Raw genomic sequence first — 21,256 nt, 5'->3', positions numbered from 1 at the left:
TCACACGCGAAGAGATTAAAATTTTAGAGAAGTCGAATGCATTAGCGAGACGTATCTTATGGGACGCATTAAAATTGTCTTTACGCACCACACCGACATCATGTAAAGATAAAAAAAATACGGAGTAAAAAAAAAATGGAAAATTCCGATCGCAAAATTCATATTTATAAACTTAGCTGCGCGTGTTAACGGTGCGCCATTAGAATTATTACGTTATAGTTATACGAGCATATTTGATTGATTGCGCGCTAGGGGTTAACGCTAAGCGATAGCCTGGGTGAAACTTACGTTGAATTGTTTATTTTATAGCTTTAGTTTAGCCTTTAGTATGCTTTTCAATCATATTCTCAAACAAAATATGTGGTACTGTATATTAAATTGCAGACATTTAAAGTCATTAAACTGTCAATTTTATATAAAATACTTTTGATTGTTTATAAACACATGCAAGTAAAAAAAAAAAAAAAATATATATATATATATATATATATATATATATATATATATATATATATATGTATATACATATATATGTACATATATAGCCGGAAGCATAGTTCGGTCGTTAAGCTTCTGCTTAACACGGAGAGGCTCCGGGTTCGATCCCATGAGCTGACCTCGATTGAAAAAGAATTTTTCTGAGTATATCTGTAGTGCTGCTGGTCAGACCTGGATATTTGTGACTCCAGGTCGATCGTTTCCTATCAGAGTTTGCCATTTTCTATGATTTCATTGTTGAAACGGTTCCCGATTAAAAACCTTCCTACCTACTATTAACTATGTCATCACTATTTGAGCATGATTAATGTACAATAAAATTTATGTACAATTCATAGATGTCTCGTTAATTTGCAGTGTCTCGTAATTCAGCGACTTGTATAATAAAAATGCTGAATTGTTTGTAATTGGCCAGGAAGGCGCATTGGGGTTTACCTGTAAGGCCTTCCTGGCATAAAATTAATAAAATAAAATATGTAAGTGATAGAATATCTATGCACAATAAAATTAAATCGTCACTAATGTGCATACATATTGTAATTGAAAAAGGCGACCGATTAATACGATACATACCAAAATGTAAGTACATTTCAAGTGTCAACACACATATGTAAGTGACATTTATGAGTTAATTATTGCGATTATATTTGACTATCGAGTAAGATGAAATCTCTATCAGGGGCCAAATCTTGCAAAATGGCAAAGTTTTAAAGCGATCGGAAGAATGTAGGACATATTGTCTGACCGATTAGCGAAGTGAAACGTATAAAAAACCCTTAAAAAATAAACTAGGCTTAAATTATTTTTTCTAGCGAGTTATTGATCTGATTTGGGGTCGTCAAGTACCCATTCTTGTGAATAAGTAACATTCGAATTTTGCGACATTGACCTGCATAAAAACAACAACACTAATTAAACTAATGTTGCAAATATATACACACGAGTTATTTTGTAGAAGTTTGATCCTTGATACTTTGAAAGTTGTGTATTGTAAATACCTAACAACGAAGAAAATTGTGACAGTTGAAAGGCGACAAGGAGCAATTATTAAAAATACGTTCGTATATGTATGTATGTACATATGTACATGTACATACATATATTGCGAAGAATCTAATGATTTCAGTGTAGATATTAGTCAATATATAATTAATAATGACAGTTAAATTTTAGGTCACCAATATAACTACATATGATAGATGGCCTCTGCACATATGTACATACATATGTAAATGGGGTCTACGTGACGAGACAGAATGTTAAATTACAGAAAACACAAATATCGGAAGGCAAAGATCGAAAATCGAAAGATCAAAAAAAATGGTGCATGGTAAACGGTACATACTCATTTATTTTGCACGAGCAGGATACAACAGGAACAAGAGAAACATGCTTTTCCTCCCGTATTCTGCGCGCGCACATTAATACGGGAGGAAAAGCCTGTTCCTCTTGTTCCTATTGTATCCTGCTCGCGCAAATTAAGTGAGTATGTACGTGAGTATGTACCGTTTACCATGCACTATTTTTTTTGATCTTTCGACTTAAGATCTTTCGATTTTCGATCTTTGCCTTCCGATATTTGCGTTTTCTGTCATTTAACATTCTGTCTCGTCACGGAGACCGATGTAAATGATAGCAAAATTTTCGTACATCGAGTTTCATCGGTTTTTGATGTGCAGCTAACAGATATATTATTATAGTTCGTTTTATATATACATATATGGGTGGTATTGATATGAAAAAGGAGGGAGCCGTTGTCCGGACGAAGATTAATTTAAATACGGTGGATGTTTTCGTGAAAAAATAATATAATATAATAAACATAGTATAATATACGGTGGGTAGGTACACGTGGTGCGTTTGATGTAGCGATAATGTCGGATACGGGCACAATGGCGAGTATCTCTCGGTGTCCCTATTAATCGGTACAATGCCGAACGGCCAACACAGATAGCTCGGGCAGATCTTATCTGGCCGGTGGGCTCTTAATGTGGACTTAATCTCAATGGGATCTAGCTGGCCGCCGGCTACGTGGCTACGGCTGCGTAGCCTAATGGATTACAAGTGCGGCCCGCGGTCCAAACGCGGCCCCCCCAACAATAAATCTCGCATACCGCAATGGCCGACCAACACGACACCCGTGGAAATCTAATGAAAAATTACTGAAAATACAACTAAAATTGACCCCACTCATATCCATATACACTACCCAACCAAGTCCTAGAATATTTAAAAAAAAATCGATTCAATTTAAGCTCACATCGAATGTTTTTTACATAGAACATTGTAACTATAGTAACGGAGAGGAAATAACGAGACGTACATATGTAATTATGATGGACTACATTTGGCCGTTTTTAAATCAAAAAAGCAACTTTAAATGAAGAAAGATTTTCGATCAATGCGTTTTGATAGTGATGAAGTGTGAATATGAAACTTGGACATCGAACGTCAAAATGTTAAAAGTAGGATTAAAAATTAACGCAAATAAGACCAAACTAATGTTCAATAGTTATTGCATGCCTGATAGCATTTCATAAGATGATACAACAGTAGAAGTAGTAAATAATTACTTATATTTAGGTCAAATAATTGACATGTCCGATAGTAAAGAAGAAGAAATAAAGAAACGTATGAAATTAGGATGAAGTGCATTTGGACGAATGAATGCCTTTTTAAATCAAAAATGCTACTTCGCCTGAGGAAAAAGATCTTCGATCAATGTGTTTTGCCAGTTATGACGTATGGATGTGAAACATGGACATTCAACGCCAAAATGTTACACAAAGTCTAATGCACTCAGCATAACGAGAAGAGATAGAAAACGGAATACGTGGGTGAGAAGTATGACAAGGTGGATATACATATGTATATAGTAGTGAGAGCGAAGAGATTGAAATGGTAATGTGGGATCACGTGGCTAGAAAAATTGACAATTGTACCTGAGACAATGTAAAAGGATGAAAGAAAGGCCACAAAAAATATGTGGACGAAATTAGAAAATGTGTGGGGTGATATGGATGAGAGTTGCGCAAAACGAATGGATGCGTATTGGAAAGAGGCCTACATCCAGCAGTGGATGGTGAATTGCTGTAAATGATGATGAATGATGATATTAGCGGTAGCCACGATGCGAAAGGACGCTGTCTTTAAAATTAAGATTTTGTATATTAAAATAATCATATGATTTAATAATGAGTAGCTAAAAGTCAAACAGTATTATATCAAAGTTCTACGAAAAATATATTGTACATATGTATTGTTAAATCACAAAACGAATCCACTTCGACCCCAATATTTTTTGCATCGTACTACTTCAAATTAATACGATGCAAAAAAAAGAGATTGTTTTGTATGGCTGAGGCATATACATATGTATGTACATTTGTAGCTGCTGACTAATGAATGCGTATATATGTACATACATTGTATGTATGTAGGTACTGTTCTAATAGGAAAAAAGCTCAAGTTTCCGTGGACGAGGTTCATTTGAAGAGGTTTAGTGCATAATGCATTTCGGTATAACTATAGTACTGAATACTTAGAGATCAAGTATTGTGTATAAAACATGAACTGTCTAAAGTTGTAGTAGGCGTGCGTTTGTAAATCGTTTTAGAATTTTAACACATACAAACATAATCCCAGTATTTACGACCGTCTATAAATAAATAGATATTTCGATTTATTTTAAAATTGTTTCACGACTTGGGTCATTGGATAAGAAATTATGCAAATACAATATTTACAGAAATTGATAGCTTTTCAGATAAGTTTGAGCATTTACGATATTTGACATTAAATGGGACGCTATTTATGTACGTATATATGTACATATATATATCAATATATTCGTAAATATTTAGCTATAGGAAATTTAGCTAAAGTTAAACTTACGTGTGTTTGAATACATTAGATATCGTCCAATTTATAGCTAGAAATTCAGTCAAGTTATAAATAACGCGAATGATTCGTGAAATAGCCATTCTTAGAATTGTGCACAATAATTTGATTTAATTTAATGTTTGAGAGAGGCTGCGTTCTTCGGGGGACAGAGATGCAAGAAATCAATTCCCCGCATCTAATTGAATGTAACGCACGTACGACGCGTCTAAGGAACTATACCCGTCTCTGGCATAGCATCTGCATTTTTACTGCAATAATCCATTATGCATCGGATTTCAGTATTGTGTGTGTATGTGTACATTCACGTTTTGCATAGGAACGTTTTGCTAAATCGTGGAACAATTCAAAATTGTTTTGAAATTTCACCGCAAAAACATTGAAGTGGCCTTCACTTGGTTAATATATATTTTTTATTATTCCAATAAGTAAAGACTCATATGAAATGCTATTATTTTAGCACTTAAACCAGCTTTTTTTAAAAATGTCACTTGTACCAGTCTAGTTTTCAGCCCGTCATATGATTAATGCCTATTCTATAATATTAACCCTAAAAGAAAAAATGCGACCATGACAACTTACTTAGTGCACTGACAAAAACTGTCAACGTTATTAATTATTTTTGATTGCGTTATTCATAAATGGATATTAAATTATTACTTGATACATTAATCTTAACGAGTGAAAAAACGAACTAATTGTTAACATATACGTAGATAGGTAACCAATGAGAGCGCAAGAAAGTAGTTTAATACTTAATTAACATACTTGAGGGGATTTATCTAAAATTCAAAAATCAACATGTCAATTATTATTTTAAGCTAGGATTAAATCGGCGAAAAAAAATCTAAAAGTCAAAACAAACTCAATATTAATCAGGTGTTCGGGTACGATAATTACATGTAAATGCAAGAAATGTGCAATGAATTCAAACCAGTTTAAAGGTATTGCAATGTTGTATATTAAATTCAATTACTTTAAACCAAACGTTTGTCAGGTCCCAAATTTTTACTTGGAAAAATTAACTTACTTTGAAAACAAAAACTATTCAATTTATGAGGTCTTCGAGAATTTAGTGGGGGGGCTCTTAAAAACTAACACCAATATTAATTAAGCAATTATAATGGAAGTTCGTATAATGGCAAAGACATAAAAATGAATATGATATAAAATAAGATTGAACAGTGCTAAATTTTAAATCGGTAAAATTGCGAGCTAAAAACTCGTACTAGTATTTACTCGTATGTACACGAATCTGAATTGAATTAATAGAGATAAAATATTAAATTGTCTATATATGAGAATTAAATAAAATTCCACTTAGAAAAATCATACTTCGACTATTCTTGTGAATACAGCACATTTCCAATTAACCCTTTTAAACGGAAACAAAAAAAAAAGTGTGGTCAGAACACTATCCCAATAAACATGTTTCAATAGAAAAAACTCAATATAAAATAGTATTAATAGTGGGAAAAAATCCCAAGTGAAAATACGTACTTTTGACTTTTGATTTGAACTGGACGACTATTGAGAAAATTTGAAAGCTGAAAAGTACTACAAATGAAAGATAAAATACTCGACTATAGATTCCAATATTCATTTTGAACAGGAAATTGACAGATTTTGAGACATCGACCGAACAACACCAAGATATAGAAAAATCGCGCGATTATAAAACACATATATCTCCGAATCTCGAGCCAATCAACATTTTTTATTACCAGATTCGTGTTCACTGGGCATAGATATACAAGAAAAGTCATATCTCCTCTCTGAATCAAAAAAAGTCGTCATTTGTCGAACAGTGTTAAAATTAATGTTTCCAAATCACATGTTACTGTTGCTAAGTGACTATGGAACTATAGAAAATAGCAACGACTCCATATACGTATGTCCATACATATATGAAAAAGCGCTCAAATATTAACGTATTCGCATTACAAAATATCTACTAGCATAGGAAACGCAAATTTTTAAATATTATATTTTAAAATTATCATAAAATAACTGCAAAAATCCAAAGGCCACGCTGAATTTCTCTCATACAAATCGAAATGAAGGAATTTTTAAAACATTTTAATGGAACACATTTTGTGCAGGCTTTTATACCTATGTATATGTAAAACGAAAACGACATCACGAAAAAAGTAAAGCAATAAAAAATGGCGGAGTCCGAGTTGCGTATGCAGACGCCGTATTGTATGTGTAATTAGCAGTCGAAGCACGTAGAACGTGCTCAGTGGTTTGTGTTCACCGAAGACAATAACATTTCTGGTATCTCTTGCGATGCCATTGGTCGACTGTGGATGGCCAATCGCCCGTAAAAGAGTTGTCACGTGCCCGACATCACAATCGACCACTGAGCACACCAATAGCAGACCAGATAAATACCGAGAGAGAGAGAGACAGAAAACAAACCCACGTGGGAAAATCTAGGAAAAACTACGCACACAAGTACATACATACTTCCAGCAAAACAAATGAGAACTTGCGAAACTGTTATAATATGTATTTACATATACTGAGGATTAACGACGCGTCGAACTGGTTCAAATTATTCAAAGGAAGGTAAACTCATATATCAAATTTTATAAGATCAAATGAAACCTACTGGTATGTATGTATGTATAATATCATACATACATCCTTCCATCGGTTGAGCATTAAAATTAATAATAAATGGATTGCGATCGCGTGCATCGGCTGCGTCCAGAGGAAATGTCGGATTTAACCGTTTGACGCGTAGTTAAAAAGCTAAAAGTTAAAATGCGAATAATTTAACGGGAGATATCGTCGAGGCGACATCCGCCCCTTCGGCGCCAGATAAACTCCAGATTAGTCAAATGAACAGTGCATAATTGTCTCAGAATCGCCACAATGATCAGTTGCACAGAAGATTTAACAATTGGAAGTCCTTAAGAAACCTAGGATAGCATACATATCTCCAGTGTTTTTTTTTTAACATTGACACAATCGGAAAGGATATAAATATAGTATGTCTACACACAACACACCGTTAACGAGAGCAGGAAATCGAACTGTTCGGTTGGTTCTAAAGCGTTCTCGGTAGCCGATCTGATCGCTCTCGACGAGAGAAACCCGATAACGAGAAAGCCCTCCATAAGTTCTTGGTCGTGACCGAAGTATGGTAAATCGCGATTTCACGGATAGTCAAAAAGTATTTTGTATAGTAAGATCACTCGCTTGCGGCGCAAAAGCGCCACTAATTCGTATGCAGATTTAGCGATAATAGACTCGAAGACTAAAGAGAAAAATATGAAAAAAAAATGGGTCAAACCTCATGTTAAAAGAGACACTATGTTAAACAACACATAACAGTAATTTTAAGATAATATTTTAATGCACAAAAACTCATTTGAATTGATTAAATCATGCAACTTTGACTGAGGTAATCAACTTTTATAGAAGATAAGGTTTAGACGTCAATTATCTTTCATTTTTTTATTCATATACATATGTCGATCTTGAAATATTGTAAGAGGTATAATTAATCAATTCGTAAAAGCCCAGTTGAATTGTTTGACATAATGATACGAATATTTACGATGTTTTGCATTAGTCAAATACTTACGGACCGTACATATGATACGAGCTATACGATTTTTTTATAAAATTAAATTACATATACATATAGTAACGTTTGTTACCGTCATATCTCTGACGTGTGTCAGAAATCGGAACATTCCTGGCTCTATCTCATTGACCATAACGAAATGGATAGCATTGTTGAATTTTTACTTGGCTACCTTTCTAGGTAAGTGTCGACTCATATGCTGCCGCTTCGGTGGTGATCGTGTCAGTAAAAGTAAATCATACAAACATACATGTGCGTTTTATATCCTCGGAACACGCAAGTTATACTCCACATAGTGCAGTGGTAATTGTTACACAACTGGAAAATCTATTGCACAACACGACCGGCCTCTTTGTAGTATAAACTGTATAATAAAAACATACAGAATACCGAAAGCTCGAATTGATTTATGTTTACTACGGTAGCAATCGGTTTTTCATATCCATTATAGGTATCAACCCACAGGTAGCAAACTGTCGAACATAAGAAGACATCTGTCTATATAGTTGATAGTATGAAATGCATACAAGGAAGACGCAGTAAGTACATAGTAAAAGTGGAATCGTAAACTTGAAAAATTACGTTATAAAAAAAAGATAAAACTTTTACATATAGAATGATTGAAAACTACAAAAAAAAATGTAAAATTGTGAATCAAGTATCATAGAGTATCTATGCACATCGAAACGATTAATGTTGACGATTAATATAACTATTCTAAATCCGCCTGTATGTACATAGATTGAAAAATGAACCATTATATTTTAAAGTGGGGGAAGTCCAATTTTCAGTTCCAAAAACACTACTTCAGTTTGACTTAATTCACAAATTTTAATCACTACCTTTAATTCCTTATGTCCGAATCTCGGAAAAACAGAATAAGCTTACAGGACACCAGTATTGTTTAAATATTTTAAAACGCAAAATATCTATAATTTTTTTTGGAAGATATCTCTTCTAAATGAAGGAAAGTGGACTTATGCCATTCTCAAATATATCTATATACATATAGGTAGATAAAAATAATACAAAACACGTATTATCATTCTGGCATAAAAAAGTGAGGATTTGAGAAAAATTTAGGGAGGAATTTATGAATATTCGTTAATGTATCAGATTTTGATTTCAGCATGATATTAAACAGTAATCGGCTCTAATGGATGTTGTTTTGTTTGAAGAAAAAGTTTACCATGCTGTAAATGATGAATGGATAATATATTTGATATTTACTACATTCACTTCTACGGTATTTAAAAATCTAGTAGCAAGAACATCAAAGAACATCAGGCGCGACCTTATGTTATATAACATGTTCCTTTTTCAATTTCGAAACGACATTGTTGGATAACAAAAGTGAAATGAAATTTTCCCATATCGAATGATACTCGTTATAATATAGGAAGAGTGAAGTTTAGCAGAGCGAACCTTTCGTGCACATTCGTCGGTCGCATACGAGCGTGAAGATACGCAACAAAACGCAAAGAGAATATAAGTACAATGTATGTACACATATGTATAAAAGATGGATCGGAGAAAGAAGGTGTCGATTATGCTAGCTGTAACACAACATGCGATATCCATTACGTACTAATATAACATTATACACGCTTATAAACGTGTGTTTACAATGGGCAAAACGTTGCACAACTTGCCTATAATATACTTATGTACTTGCGCAAAACAGAAATTGCACACGGGAGCGCTCTACGGAACGATAGTTTCGATACTTTGAACCCAGAGTCGCGTTACAGTTCCGAGGATAAGAGCAGTTTAACAAACACAATCAAGACTTGAAAATCGAAACGATTCCAACGTGTGAAAATTTCGGACTAACTATTCGAGAGTTTACATGCAAATGAATACCGTGTTGAAAATTTGCATACTTGAAAAGTCGTTACATAATCGAATTGATGATGGCACCATTTTTTCCAATTTATTTTCGGTCTTTTATCCTTTATGTTGTCAAGTCGTCGAGGTATAGGTATATGCATATAATATGCAAATGCATCCGATCCACCGTTGCATTTGCATAACGATAGTTTGACTCCTTAATCGTAATTAAGATGTCTCTCTCTCTACCTGTGGAGGTCGTTCGAAAAAAATACACACAAATAAAATATTTACGAACCCGTTAAAAACCCATAAAGATATCCTTCACACCCTTCAAGGATGCGACCGATTCGGAAGCAAACGATTTTTTATCTTTCAACATAATGCTACGTCATGATTCTGACAACGCAAGTCAAGATATGTATAATATAATTCAAGACAAAAATACGATATGTTTAATACATAAATTTAATTCAATTCGTGTGTCTCTCAATAGGAAAAATTCAGGTTATTATTAGATAAATTCATTTGGGAATGACTGCTTGAATACAACCAATCTCAAGTTAAAATACACACATATATGTACATATAATGCATTACGAATGTTGGTTTATGCAAATGATCTCAAACGGTAATCTACCCTTTTAGCGATTTTGCACAGGGTTGCTGATGATTAATTTTCGCATGCGTTCAACTCTGGGATGATTGATCTATCTGGAAACGAGGGGAGGAGGTACTCGTGGGTAATTTACATCGTCGGAAGAGGCAGATGTTATCCAAGAAACGTAAAGATAGTCTCGATTTGTTGTAGAGATGTTCAGTCGGTAGGTAGCGGTCACGAAGCGTCAGTTAATCTTGATTGACACATTCGGCTGACAATGGGAAATGTCTTGTGTATATATATATCTACATATAATATATAATAAGTATACGAGCGCTACCTACCACAATCATCTCGGCAAGACATCTCAGATATGACATTTGACTAATGCCGGATTCGTGGTAAAAGTCGCTCACGTTTTTACTCTAAAATCGTTCGGAAACATCTCACGGATCGTGCGCGAACTTAATGCTCCTATCATAATAACTCGTATAAATGATTGACAGCGGAAAACTACTCGTGTTTGTATTATTATTAGTGCATATATGAGTTTCTGACTTTTTGGCATTAGCTAATAGCCACTGTTGCGTACTGGTTGTTGATTTTATTGAAAAATTTCATCAGGGGCATATATAAATGCGTTTTTTTACGTAGTATATTCGCATTGAATGATTATTTTATTTATTCATAGAAAGTACGGTCAATTTAATCTCTAAAATTCGGTTGAATATGCATATTCATAGGCTAATAAATTAGTTTCGCTTTTAATTCTCAATGTACGAATAATCAATCATCTATAATAGATAAAAGTAAAGTGAGTATATTTTTTAAATATTGAATCGATTTACATTAACATACATATGTCAATATATTTATACTATACACTTGTTTTACAAGTGAAAGATAATTTTTGAAAGAACTTACAGTAATTAAAATTACAAACATTAGTAATTGCAGAACGTTTAGATACGACAAGCTACAAGATAATTTTGATAGATCGGTTTTCAATGTAGTATCTTAATTTTATTCAATGAATTTATTTTACATGATTGCAGAATTTGTTTACTATTTAATCATTAATTTGAATTATCGATTATAATAAAAAAATATAATTTATTTAAGAAAACTTGGGATAGGCGGCATAGCTGATGAACCCAAGGTGTTTGTTACATTATAAAAAATTAATATAAAGCAAAAGTAATAACAAAATAATTAAAAAAAAATAATTAAAATTGGAGAAAATATAATAAACAATAAAAAAAGGAAATAATATACTAAAAAAGAAAGATTTACAAAACCCATTAATTTCACGGAAATCGTCAAGTTTATTTGTAAAAAGGTTTAGGTTACTAGAAGTTACCAATGCAACTGATCTATTTGAAAAAAAAAAGGATTTTCTACTTATTTTGAAGTAAACATATTTTTGGAATCTGAGAGTATGGCCTCTCAGATGATTTTTTTTTGTTGAATGTAAGGAGGTTGATCATAGGACAATTGTAATGGTTAATTATATGCAATTTTATAGACTTTAATTAGATCAATTCACATTCTTCTCGTCTCCAAAGTGGAAAGATTCATTCTTTTCAATCTCATATCGTATGAAAGTGATTTAAGTTTCATTGGACATTTACACATCTTATACTTTATTCGTAAAAGTATAAACCTATAAAAAAAATGACACACCAAAGCTCACTATTTGACCCCACAAATAATAGTCCGAAATAGCAATTTTTTGCAGGAATCTGAATTGAATTTATATTGATGCCAGAATTAAGTACACACATAAACCTACATATACGCAGTACGAACGGAGGGTTTTAAAAGGGTACACGTACTATTCTCGAGACTTGATCGATGAACAAGTATCGAGTTCTTCGCCAACAATACAAGCCGCTACACGGACAAAAACATCGCGGTTAAATTACTTTGATTAGATACAAGACCTCGAACCGGTGCGCGATAAATTTTCACTCGACAATGACCACCGACAATCGACATGATCGACCATTCTCGAAATGGATACAAATTCAACAGCACGCACACAATGGAGCACACCTATAGCATCATCGTTGTCAACGATGGATCTTAAAGCCGAAATTTTAATATACACACCGATGAAACAATGAGCAACATCAGGTGCATTGGCGAAAGATACAATGGTGCCGAAATGGCGCCGATTTACATTTATTATAATATGAAACATTCTAGTCGAACAATCGGCTGATTTATTGGCGTGTGTTGGCCATCGACGAGGAAATGTCAAACCTTTTTTTATATTAAGAAAAGTGTGACACATATTATATATGTGTACATATACACTATAATCTGGCATATATATGTAGGTAACTAAGTTTATGTCTTATGACGAATACAGATGAGGCAAATCAGATCGAAGCATTATTATAATCTATGATTTCAAATTATTTAATCGTAAATTTTGAGTTTTTTTGGAGAAAAATATTCACATGGTTCGATTTAACATCTTGGAAATGCGCGAAAGAAATCCTCATTGACTAATTATTTTATTTTTTATTAATGGTTCCACCCGTAAATACATAATGTTCAATAGATAGATGTAAAGTTACACCGTCGCATTGACATGTTTTATATCGACCGAGAAAATATGCGACAATCTTTTAAAAGGAAACGCTCTGTCTGACACGTCGTTAAAATGTCGACATTTCGCAATCGACTTTTGTTCAAAGCGGTAGCTGAATGCGGTAAAATGCCAATAGTATCATACAAGCAATACGACGTCAAAAAGAAATCTATTCAATTAATTATTTCGTAGGTACACGCCCAAGTCTCCATACAATATAAGATTCCAGGTGGTCTCGGCTTTTATCCAAGAGACATGTGTAGTAGATATTTTATGCAAGCGACGCTATTCATTATGATACTCCCAGGGACTGTAAGTACTCACAATCGTTGAAAAAAATACACATACGGATTGTTTATATATACATAACGAGCCGTAATGATGAGAGAAAATGGGCAATCGGTGATTTTATTGCGTCCTAAATGGATCCTAAATGAGTCCTTTGGCTTGTGTCGTCGTCATACTGATACGCGGCGACATCAATCACTCTGTATACGCGCACTGTTCGAAATAAAAAGTGCGTGATTCATTGCTTGTATTCTGAAAAAGAAGCATTTTTACCACAAGCGTTGGATATATTTGCCCTTGACATTCACCAATTAAGCATCGATCACACGCGCTCGTATCGTTAATTTCGAAAAAGCGACGTTTTGCCATATTGGTTGATGGCGGGGTGGGTGGTGGGGGATAAAAATATCTCCGTTTTTTTTTCAACCGAAAAAAAATCTAGAGCGAAAGATCGATCGAACGACATTTATTCGAATACAAATTTTGTACCCAATTAGTACAGTACATACCAATTTTACATATGGCCAATACATGTAGTAAAAATTCGGATGTGACCAACCCATCACTTTATCTACGAATTTGAGTAATATAAGAAGCATCAAAAATAAAATTCAATAGCGACGAACATACATATGCACATATGTATATGTACATGTATCGACTATTAGAACGTTCTTGATGGACGTTTGAGCGCTATGTAGGGAAGCTCACATATTTTGGTTTTCAGTAAGACAAAAGTTCTACTTCCGGCTGTCGAATTTTGTTCATATTTATTTTTATAAAATAAAAAGACACATATAACATACACGCACATTTATTATAAACCATGGAAATGTGATCAGTCTAAACCAGTCAAAATCTCGAGGTGAAATTTAATCATGATCACTAAACTTCATATATTCTTACGTACATAAAGTCAAAATCGGCACCATAAGATATCCTTGATGTATTTATATGTGCAATGAAATTTCACATATATTATCTATGCATCTGCAGGCTGATTTATACATTAATAAGGATGACAGAAGAGGTTATTTACATATAAAAATATCATTAATAACATTATTTTCATTAATAAAAAAATTGACCAGTATCATGGCTCAAAATAGTCAAATTTTCAGTTGTCATGCGAAATTTGAACTGACACTGTACATATGTACATACATTATAGCTTAACAAAGAGTGAAATCTTATAAAAATCCATATACAATAGTTCAAGCAGGTGCAAAGTATGGAAATACTGAGAAAATTCTTAACACGTTGAGGAAATTCAGAAGCCGACGCAGTACATATGTACATATGTATGTATAACAAACATGTGTTGAGCTTTCTAGTTAACATCTCTACAGAACGCGAACGCTACTTTGGAAAACACTTTCTTGTGTATATGTACATACATAGATATACAGACAGATAAATGCTACAAGTCGCGCTAAGATCCGCGACAAACGGTTTAACATAGCGCAATAATGCGGGAAATCGACCAGCGCAAAAAACTCAAAACTTCGAGTTCGCTTTAACGACATCACAAACAGAAAGAAATGAAAACAACAACAAAAAAACCACACATCCAACAAACGTCAATCTTTATTGCGATCATTAAAGTTGACGGTCGGTGAATCGATCAATAAAAATGTGACAGTTTCAACGTACACGGAGAAAGAAGTTAATTGCTTTTACGTTTACAAACTCGTATATATTCATACATTTCTATATATATACCCACCCGTAGAAAACGGATAAGGCGAAGCGTTAACACCCAGTATGTCCACAGGTATATTATATGAGAGTGTACGAGATTTTCTCGCGAAGAAATCGCATGTGGAATTTTCGAAAATTCCTTATACAGGTGGCGCACGAAGGCCGGCAATTTCTAATTTGACCTTTAAAGCGCGGCTTTTGACGGTGACCCTTCGGGGTTAGGTGTCGAGCTTGAACCCACACGTATGCGTCGGTCATTAGCGGTGGAGCTTTTTCGAAGACGTTAAGTGGGTCGTTTTAACGGTACGGGGCGATAGAGTTATAATGACTGGTCTGATAAAATGGAGAAAAACAGGTGACATTAATTAACGGACGCCGCTGGCACCTGTGATAGCGCGGTCTAATTATACTCATTTTTAGATGAGCTTTAGATGTACGAATTTACATAAAATCACGGCGCCGTATCGCGTCCAGATAAAAACGGGGCGGTCTAAAGTATTACTATTATTTTTATATAGACGATAAGAGATAAATATAAATCAAAAAGCTCTACTCATGCAACGTACAGGTGTTGTGAAACAGTTTAATGTGGAAGATAGACGAGTGCGTTAATGTAAAGTTAAACACGCAGGAAGTCCACGTCATTCAAGTTTAACGCGTAAGCTTTGCCTTATAAATTTTAATACGAAACAAATCCTTTAAGCGTCAGTTTTGTCACACTTTTGAATTAAAAAACAAGCACGTTTTCAATTTAAAATAATAATAAAAAATATTCTCGCAAAAAACTTATTCAACCTATGAAAATATTACACGCGTACGTTTTTAATCAATTTAATTATAAGGTTTTTTTTCGATCAAAAATCGATTATAAATATTAATGGCGTTTCATAGATAAAGAATGTTGAAAAAAATCTTCTATGATTTACTTCGAACGATCTATGTAAATTTTCCGCTTTAATGAATTCAATTAAGACGAGCACAATTGTTTATTAACATGCATAAATTATATCATAAATTAAACAATGTGTGCGCTGCGCTGCCTCTTACAAACTATCAATTTGTATGTGGAATCGATCACAAGCGATAAAGACGTAAATGTTTATCTTTCCAATTAATTGATTAATTTGTAATGACATACAAAGGTCGATTAAATGGGAACGATAAGTTATACAAAAGATAACTATCAATTGTCTACAACAAATATTATACTAACTTGAGCTAACAATATTTCAAACGGTTATCGAAATTATATGTATGTAGTAAGTACATATGAATGCTTCATTTGGAAAGAAAATGTGTCAGATTCTCATAAGATTTCAAATGAAAATCGCGGAAAAGTTATGTTGATTCCAATTGAAACATTCGCAACGGGGAAAATCTCGCTTTGAAGATCGTTAGTCGCATCACACTAATTCGTACAAGTTACGAGGTGGTTTTAACCCGCAGAGCGCGGGGTTCGCTCAGTTATGCGCGTTCAACTATCACGCTCAATAAAGTGCCTTCTTTATGCACACTTCAGAGCCAGGGTAAAATACAAATTAAGGGAGGGAAGGGCACTGCTTATTTGTTATGTTTAATGTTTTTAATTGGCGCTGCGGGACGACGAGACGTACACACGCGGTCTCCGGTCCGACCTGATAGCGATCTGAAGGGAAAATGTCAAAGTTATTTATTCGAGACGTTAATTTATCTGGCTCGTGAAGGTGACCGACGCGACATTTAAATACCACACATTACACGTTCACGGTCGAGCGTGCTCAAGTTTCGGACAATTGTCATATCTTTCACTCGCCTCTTTCCCCTTCCTACGAGCGAAATCGATTCGATGTCGAGATAGGTTTAAAATCGCGAGCGGCGATCCGTGTGCTGAAATTGCAATCGAGACACGACCAGAGAAGAACCAGTGCCTGTCAAATCTGTTAGCGACGAATGTCATCTAAATCAGTGTTAGATCAAATTCGTTCGATTTTAATAAGATTCATTCTGAATTTTATTGAGACGATATTAAAAATGCTCTTAGATTGTATGCCATTTCATGGCACACAATTGTTGGTTGAGAACCGGCGATTTAAATAATCGAACAGCTTTAAAAGATAGAAGATATGTGTATACTTTTTTGAAATTTAAATACGACAGAGTATTTCGATTGACGTTAATTAATACCCGTGCCATAATGAGCTGTTGTACGTGGCGTTGTTAAATTTATAACAACAATGAAAACGTTATATTATATTAATTAGCATTGTGGTCTCTCTCGCATGGCTATGGCGACGTTTGTGCGATCGGTATCTGCACCACCAGATACGAATTATAAATAGAGATACATAAGGCGAGATAAGGTGCAAGTTATCTCGTCAAAAAACTTTATGTGTGTTGTAAAAGAAAGCTTACCTTGACAGTTTGATTTTTGATCGGTTTGTCAGGATCGTGTATGTATTCTAATGATATGCCGTAAAATTGTCCTTTATTGATGTACGTGATCCGGTCGTCTTCGCGTCTCTGTGAACTGCTAATTGGACTCTCCAGGTGATATTTGAAACCGTGAGGGGAATATCTGCCAAACAAAAACGAAAATGCAATTAAAAATTTGTGCAATAAAATAAATGTACAATATATATGTGTATTGAAAAAATGGCGACGGCGAGAATTGGCGCCTTGGGCACAAACTTTCGTTGCGAGAGCGAGAAAAGCTCTACGCTTCATTTATTTTTATCGCTCGTAATATATCATTAAAATTTACATTTTAACCATTGGGTATATATGATACGACGCTTTATTAGAAAGCTTGTGATTATTTATAGAAGTTCGTTAAAAACTAACTAAGCATAATGTAGGTATACATTTCCGCATAACCACACTGCACTTTTTCATTTAGATATACTTACATACATACATACATATGTATGTGCATATACACATATGTATATTCGTAAAGAAACAATCCGCATAATTAATATTTTAACTCGTGAATTATTACATATTAGACATTGTTCATATAATACCATCGTACACTGTTGCTTACTATTGCCAAATTGAGAATACGTTAGATAAAACCTAAATCCATACGATAATTCATCGAAATGTAAGAGTAACTATCACAACTGTTTGATAAAAAATCAACTGCAAATTTAAATTGCAATGATAATGAATACGTGGGAAGTGTTTGAATCGTTTGAAGCCGGCTACAGGAATATGCATACACATCAACGACATATCTCTAGTCGAAGCGTTTTAGTGATACTTTACTAACAACTTTCGTGACCCCGACAGTAATGTGTACTCCTACTAATTCAACATCAAAACCTTGTCCAAATAGATAAATTTCCCGGGCTCGTACATCCAAACACATTATGCCGATTGACAGCGTCCATTTCTCCTCAGAAGGCTCACACGGCGGCTCAACCCTTTGATGACACCACAAGCTCGACCGGGGAAGATCCCAACCACGAGATAAGCGAGCCGACTCGAAGAGAAGAAGTAGGCACTTTATGGACCAAATAAATTCGGTGACGGACGTGAAGACAACCGATTGGCATTCATATTATTACGAAACCCTATATAAATAGCAGTATTATGTTAATTTGTAAGCACATGTGCAGACTTAGTACACATGTACATAAAAAAATAGTTAATTTAACCGGTGAATAATTTAAACTCAGAAGTTTATAAACAATGAACAATGTATGAATATTAGCGAATGTGTGCACTTACAAGAGTATTACGCAAAAGTCTATTGTATAATTTAATAATGCATTGTTCTATGAATGTATTAATTAATGCACGATCTTTTATAACATCGCGTACTAATTATATGAATCACATATTTTATACGGTTAATATATGTATGGGTGGGTGGTTGAAATGAAATCTTTTGAAAGTCGACTGACAACCACAGGATCCTTGATTGATCTGCGACCTGCCAACTGTTGGCGCATTTCCGAAGCAGAATAAAAGAAATACAAAAAAAAGTGGAATAATACCCTATTGTGACGGAAAAGTGCAACGCAGGCGAACCCACAAAACGAGACAGTTGTCGACAACTATTCCGAAAACGTCAATTATGGGGATCAATATACAATGAGATTGAACGTATCAACAGAATGACATCTGAGATATGCTAAATACAATACTAACGTATATTTATATGTATTATAATATATATAAATAAAACAAATAATAATTGAATAAGCATTTTCTAGGGTACATTCAAGATTGCGTGGATTTTCTATACATAAATTCAGACAAATGTTAATCATTACGTTGACCCTACCAAAGTTTTTTTAGATATTTTAAACTATTTATTCGGTATTTAAATATAAAAGTTGCATAATTTTAATCGATGTAGTATAATACAATATTTTTCAAACAATAAATTAGACCATTTCGAGGCTAGCGAGGCTTTCCTCTTTGATTCAAATCGAAAAGAATCGGATGCATCATTGTAATGGAATTTTCTGTGTTGAGCGTCGCTGTTACACATAAAGGATCTGATTTAAAATACCAATGCAGGAATGCACTCGTCGCGCATCTCAATTGGCGAAAACACAACAATAGGAATAATCGTGGTGCTGCTGCTGATGCTGCGTACGTGAAAGCTCGCCGAACTCTTTTGTCCGGCGTTCTTCCGATCGATCGGACAGAGTAAAAAAGAAAAATACAAACAAAATAAAGTAAACATATAAATAAATCAATAAACAAATAGCGAGAAAAAGAACGGAGTGCATCGACGAGAAACGACGCTGGTTTCCAAGAAGACTCCGACAGTCTTGCGTTACAGAGAGCAAAAGTTAATTATTTATACATATTTGACAGCAGAGTAAACACGTTTATTATCCACTCCTCGATCCATTTAAATACAATAATTATGAGTCAATTTCAAATTGTACTCGTACGGTCATCGTCGGGAAGGTTCCAAAGTTGCAATCAAAAAGCACCTGTTCGGTTAGCGTATCGGAATATGTCCAAAATTTTGATAACGCGTGTTCATTATAAAGATTCGAGCGACTCTGAAAATGCCGACACGTAGTCGGGCGAAACGAACGAACTCAAGTGCGGCAAAAATGAGAAGAAAAAATAAATAAAATAAGAGGAATACCAGTGTGATACAATTAAGTAAATATCGTGGGGGAAAACGTCAACAAGATCAATAAGAATACGTGATTTAATGCTAGGACTCTGACGTCGTCGATTAACAATTACTCGGCCTCTTATTACCACTTTTGTAAAGCGAGTGAATTCTACGACTTTAAAACGGCGACGTTTACTTTTTACTCTTACTATGGTACATCATCAATTTTGACGTACATATGTATGTATGCTTTTATCCCACGTTACGACATAAAAATATTTCTTAAAACAATATAGATATATGTACAGATATACTTATAAAACCAAAATTAAATAGTTAAAACTCAATTTCAAGCTCTAAACAGTGTTATGTGAGTTATTAGAATTCTTATTGATAAATCTATGGCTGAAGTGAATAATTTTTTTCACACAAAAACAATAAATCGAAGCACTTTTTCACTACCGCTACTGTATATTTTTGTGCTTGTGTATGAATTTAAATGAATCGATCAGCTTTTATATAGCTACCTTTCATTAACCTGTTTTAAAAAATTAATTGATATTGAGCTACCGGTCATTGCTGCCACTCAACACCAGATCCAAATCAATCACAATCAATTAGAACAGGAAAAAATCAATACACCCAATTTAAATAAAGATCCAATTTTTTCAAGTTTATCAATTAAAAATCTACAGTTAGACACCTTTACAATATTGTTAGCTATGTATGTATATTCATCTTTTTAGTACGTTTCATACGCTCAAGTAGTACTCATGTGTATGTATTGTATCGTTTCAAAACTTTTTAATCGGAATATATTATTTTTTTACGGATGCATTGAGCCGTATACAGTTAGGTATTAATTCCTTAAAATAATCTGCACGTTTGAAACGGTCACGCAGGGGTACTCAGCCGTCGTTGTTGGTGCCCAGTTTGGGTTTTAGTAACAAACAACGAGTCCAAGGAGCAAACGGAGATTGATTGCGGTCATTACGAGTTGTCTTCGGTGGCATTTGTTGGACAGGAAATACTCGCAACGTGCAAAGTGTTTTCATAATTTAATGATACCGCCATTTTGAGCGAGTGAAGATCGCGCGCGCGCGTTTAACGACTCTCAAATGTCTCGCATTTAATTAAATGTCGATTTATTAAATGTGGAGCAAGCACAACGCT

General features: G+C 34.2%; 1 protein-coding gene across 1 annotated transcript in view; it reads right to left on the bottom strand.

Moving 5' to 3' along the window:
* grh (grainy head) overlaps positions 1 to 21,256 on the bottom strand; it is a 236,299-nt gene that overhangs the window by 29,584 nt on the left and 185,459 nt on the right. The window contains exon 7 of the mRNA XM_077439185.1: positions 17,407 to 17,569. Coding sequence (XP_077295311.1) covers positions 17,407 to 17,569 — 163 coding nt within the window. The remainder of the gene's footprint in view (positions 1 to 17,406; positions 17,570 to 21,256) is intronic.

The sequence above is a fragment of the Arctopsyche grandis genome, chromosome 10, assembly GCF_051622035.1.
Source record: "Arctopsyche grandis isolate Sample6627 chromosome 10, ASM5162203v2, whole genome shotgun sequence".
In the NCBI taxonomy this organism is placed as follows: Eukaryota; Metazoa; Arthropoda; class Insecta; order Trichoptera; family Hydropsychidae; genus Arctopsyche; species Arctopsyche grandis.
The sequence above is the reverse complement of the archived record's forward strand: the minus strand, read 5'-3'. Positions and strand labels throughout refer to the sequence as shown.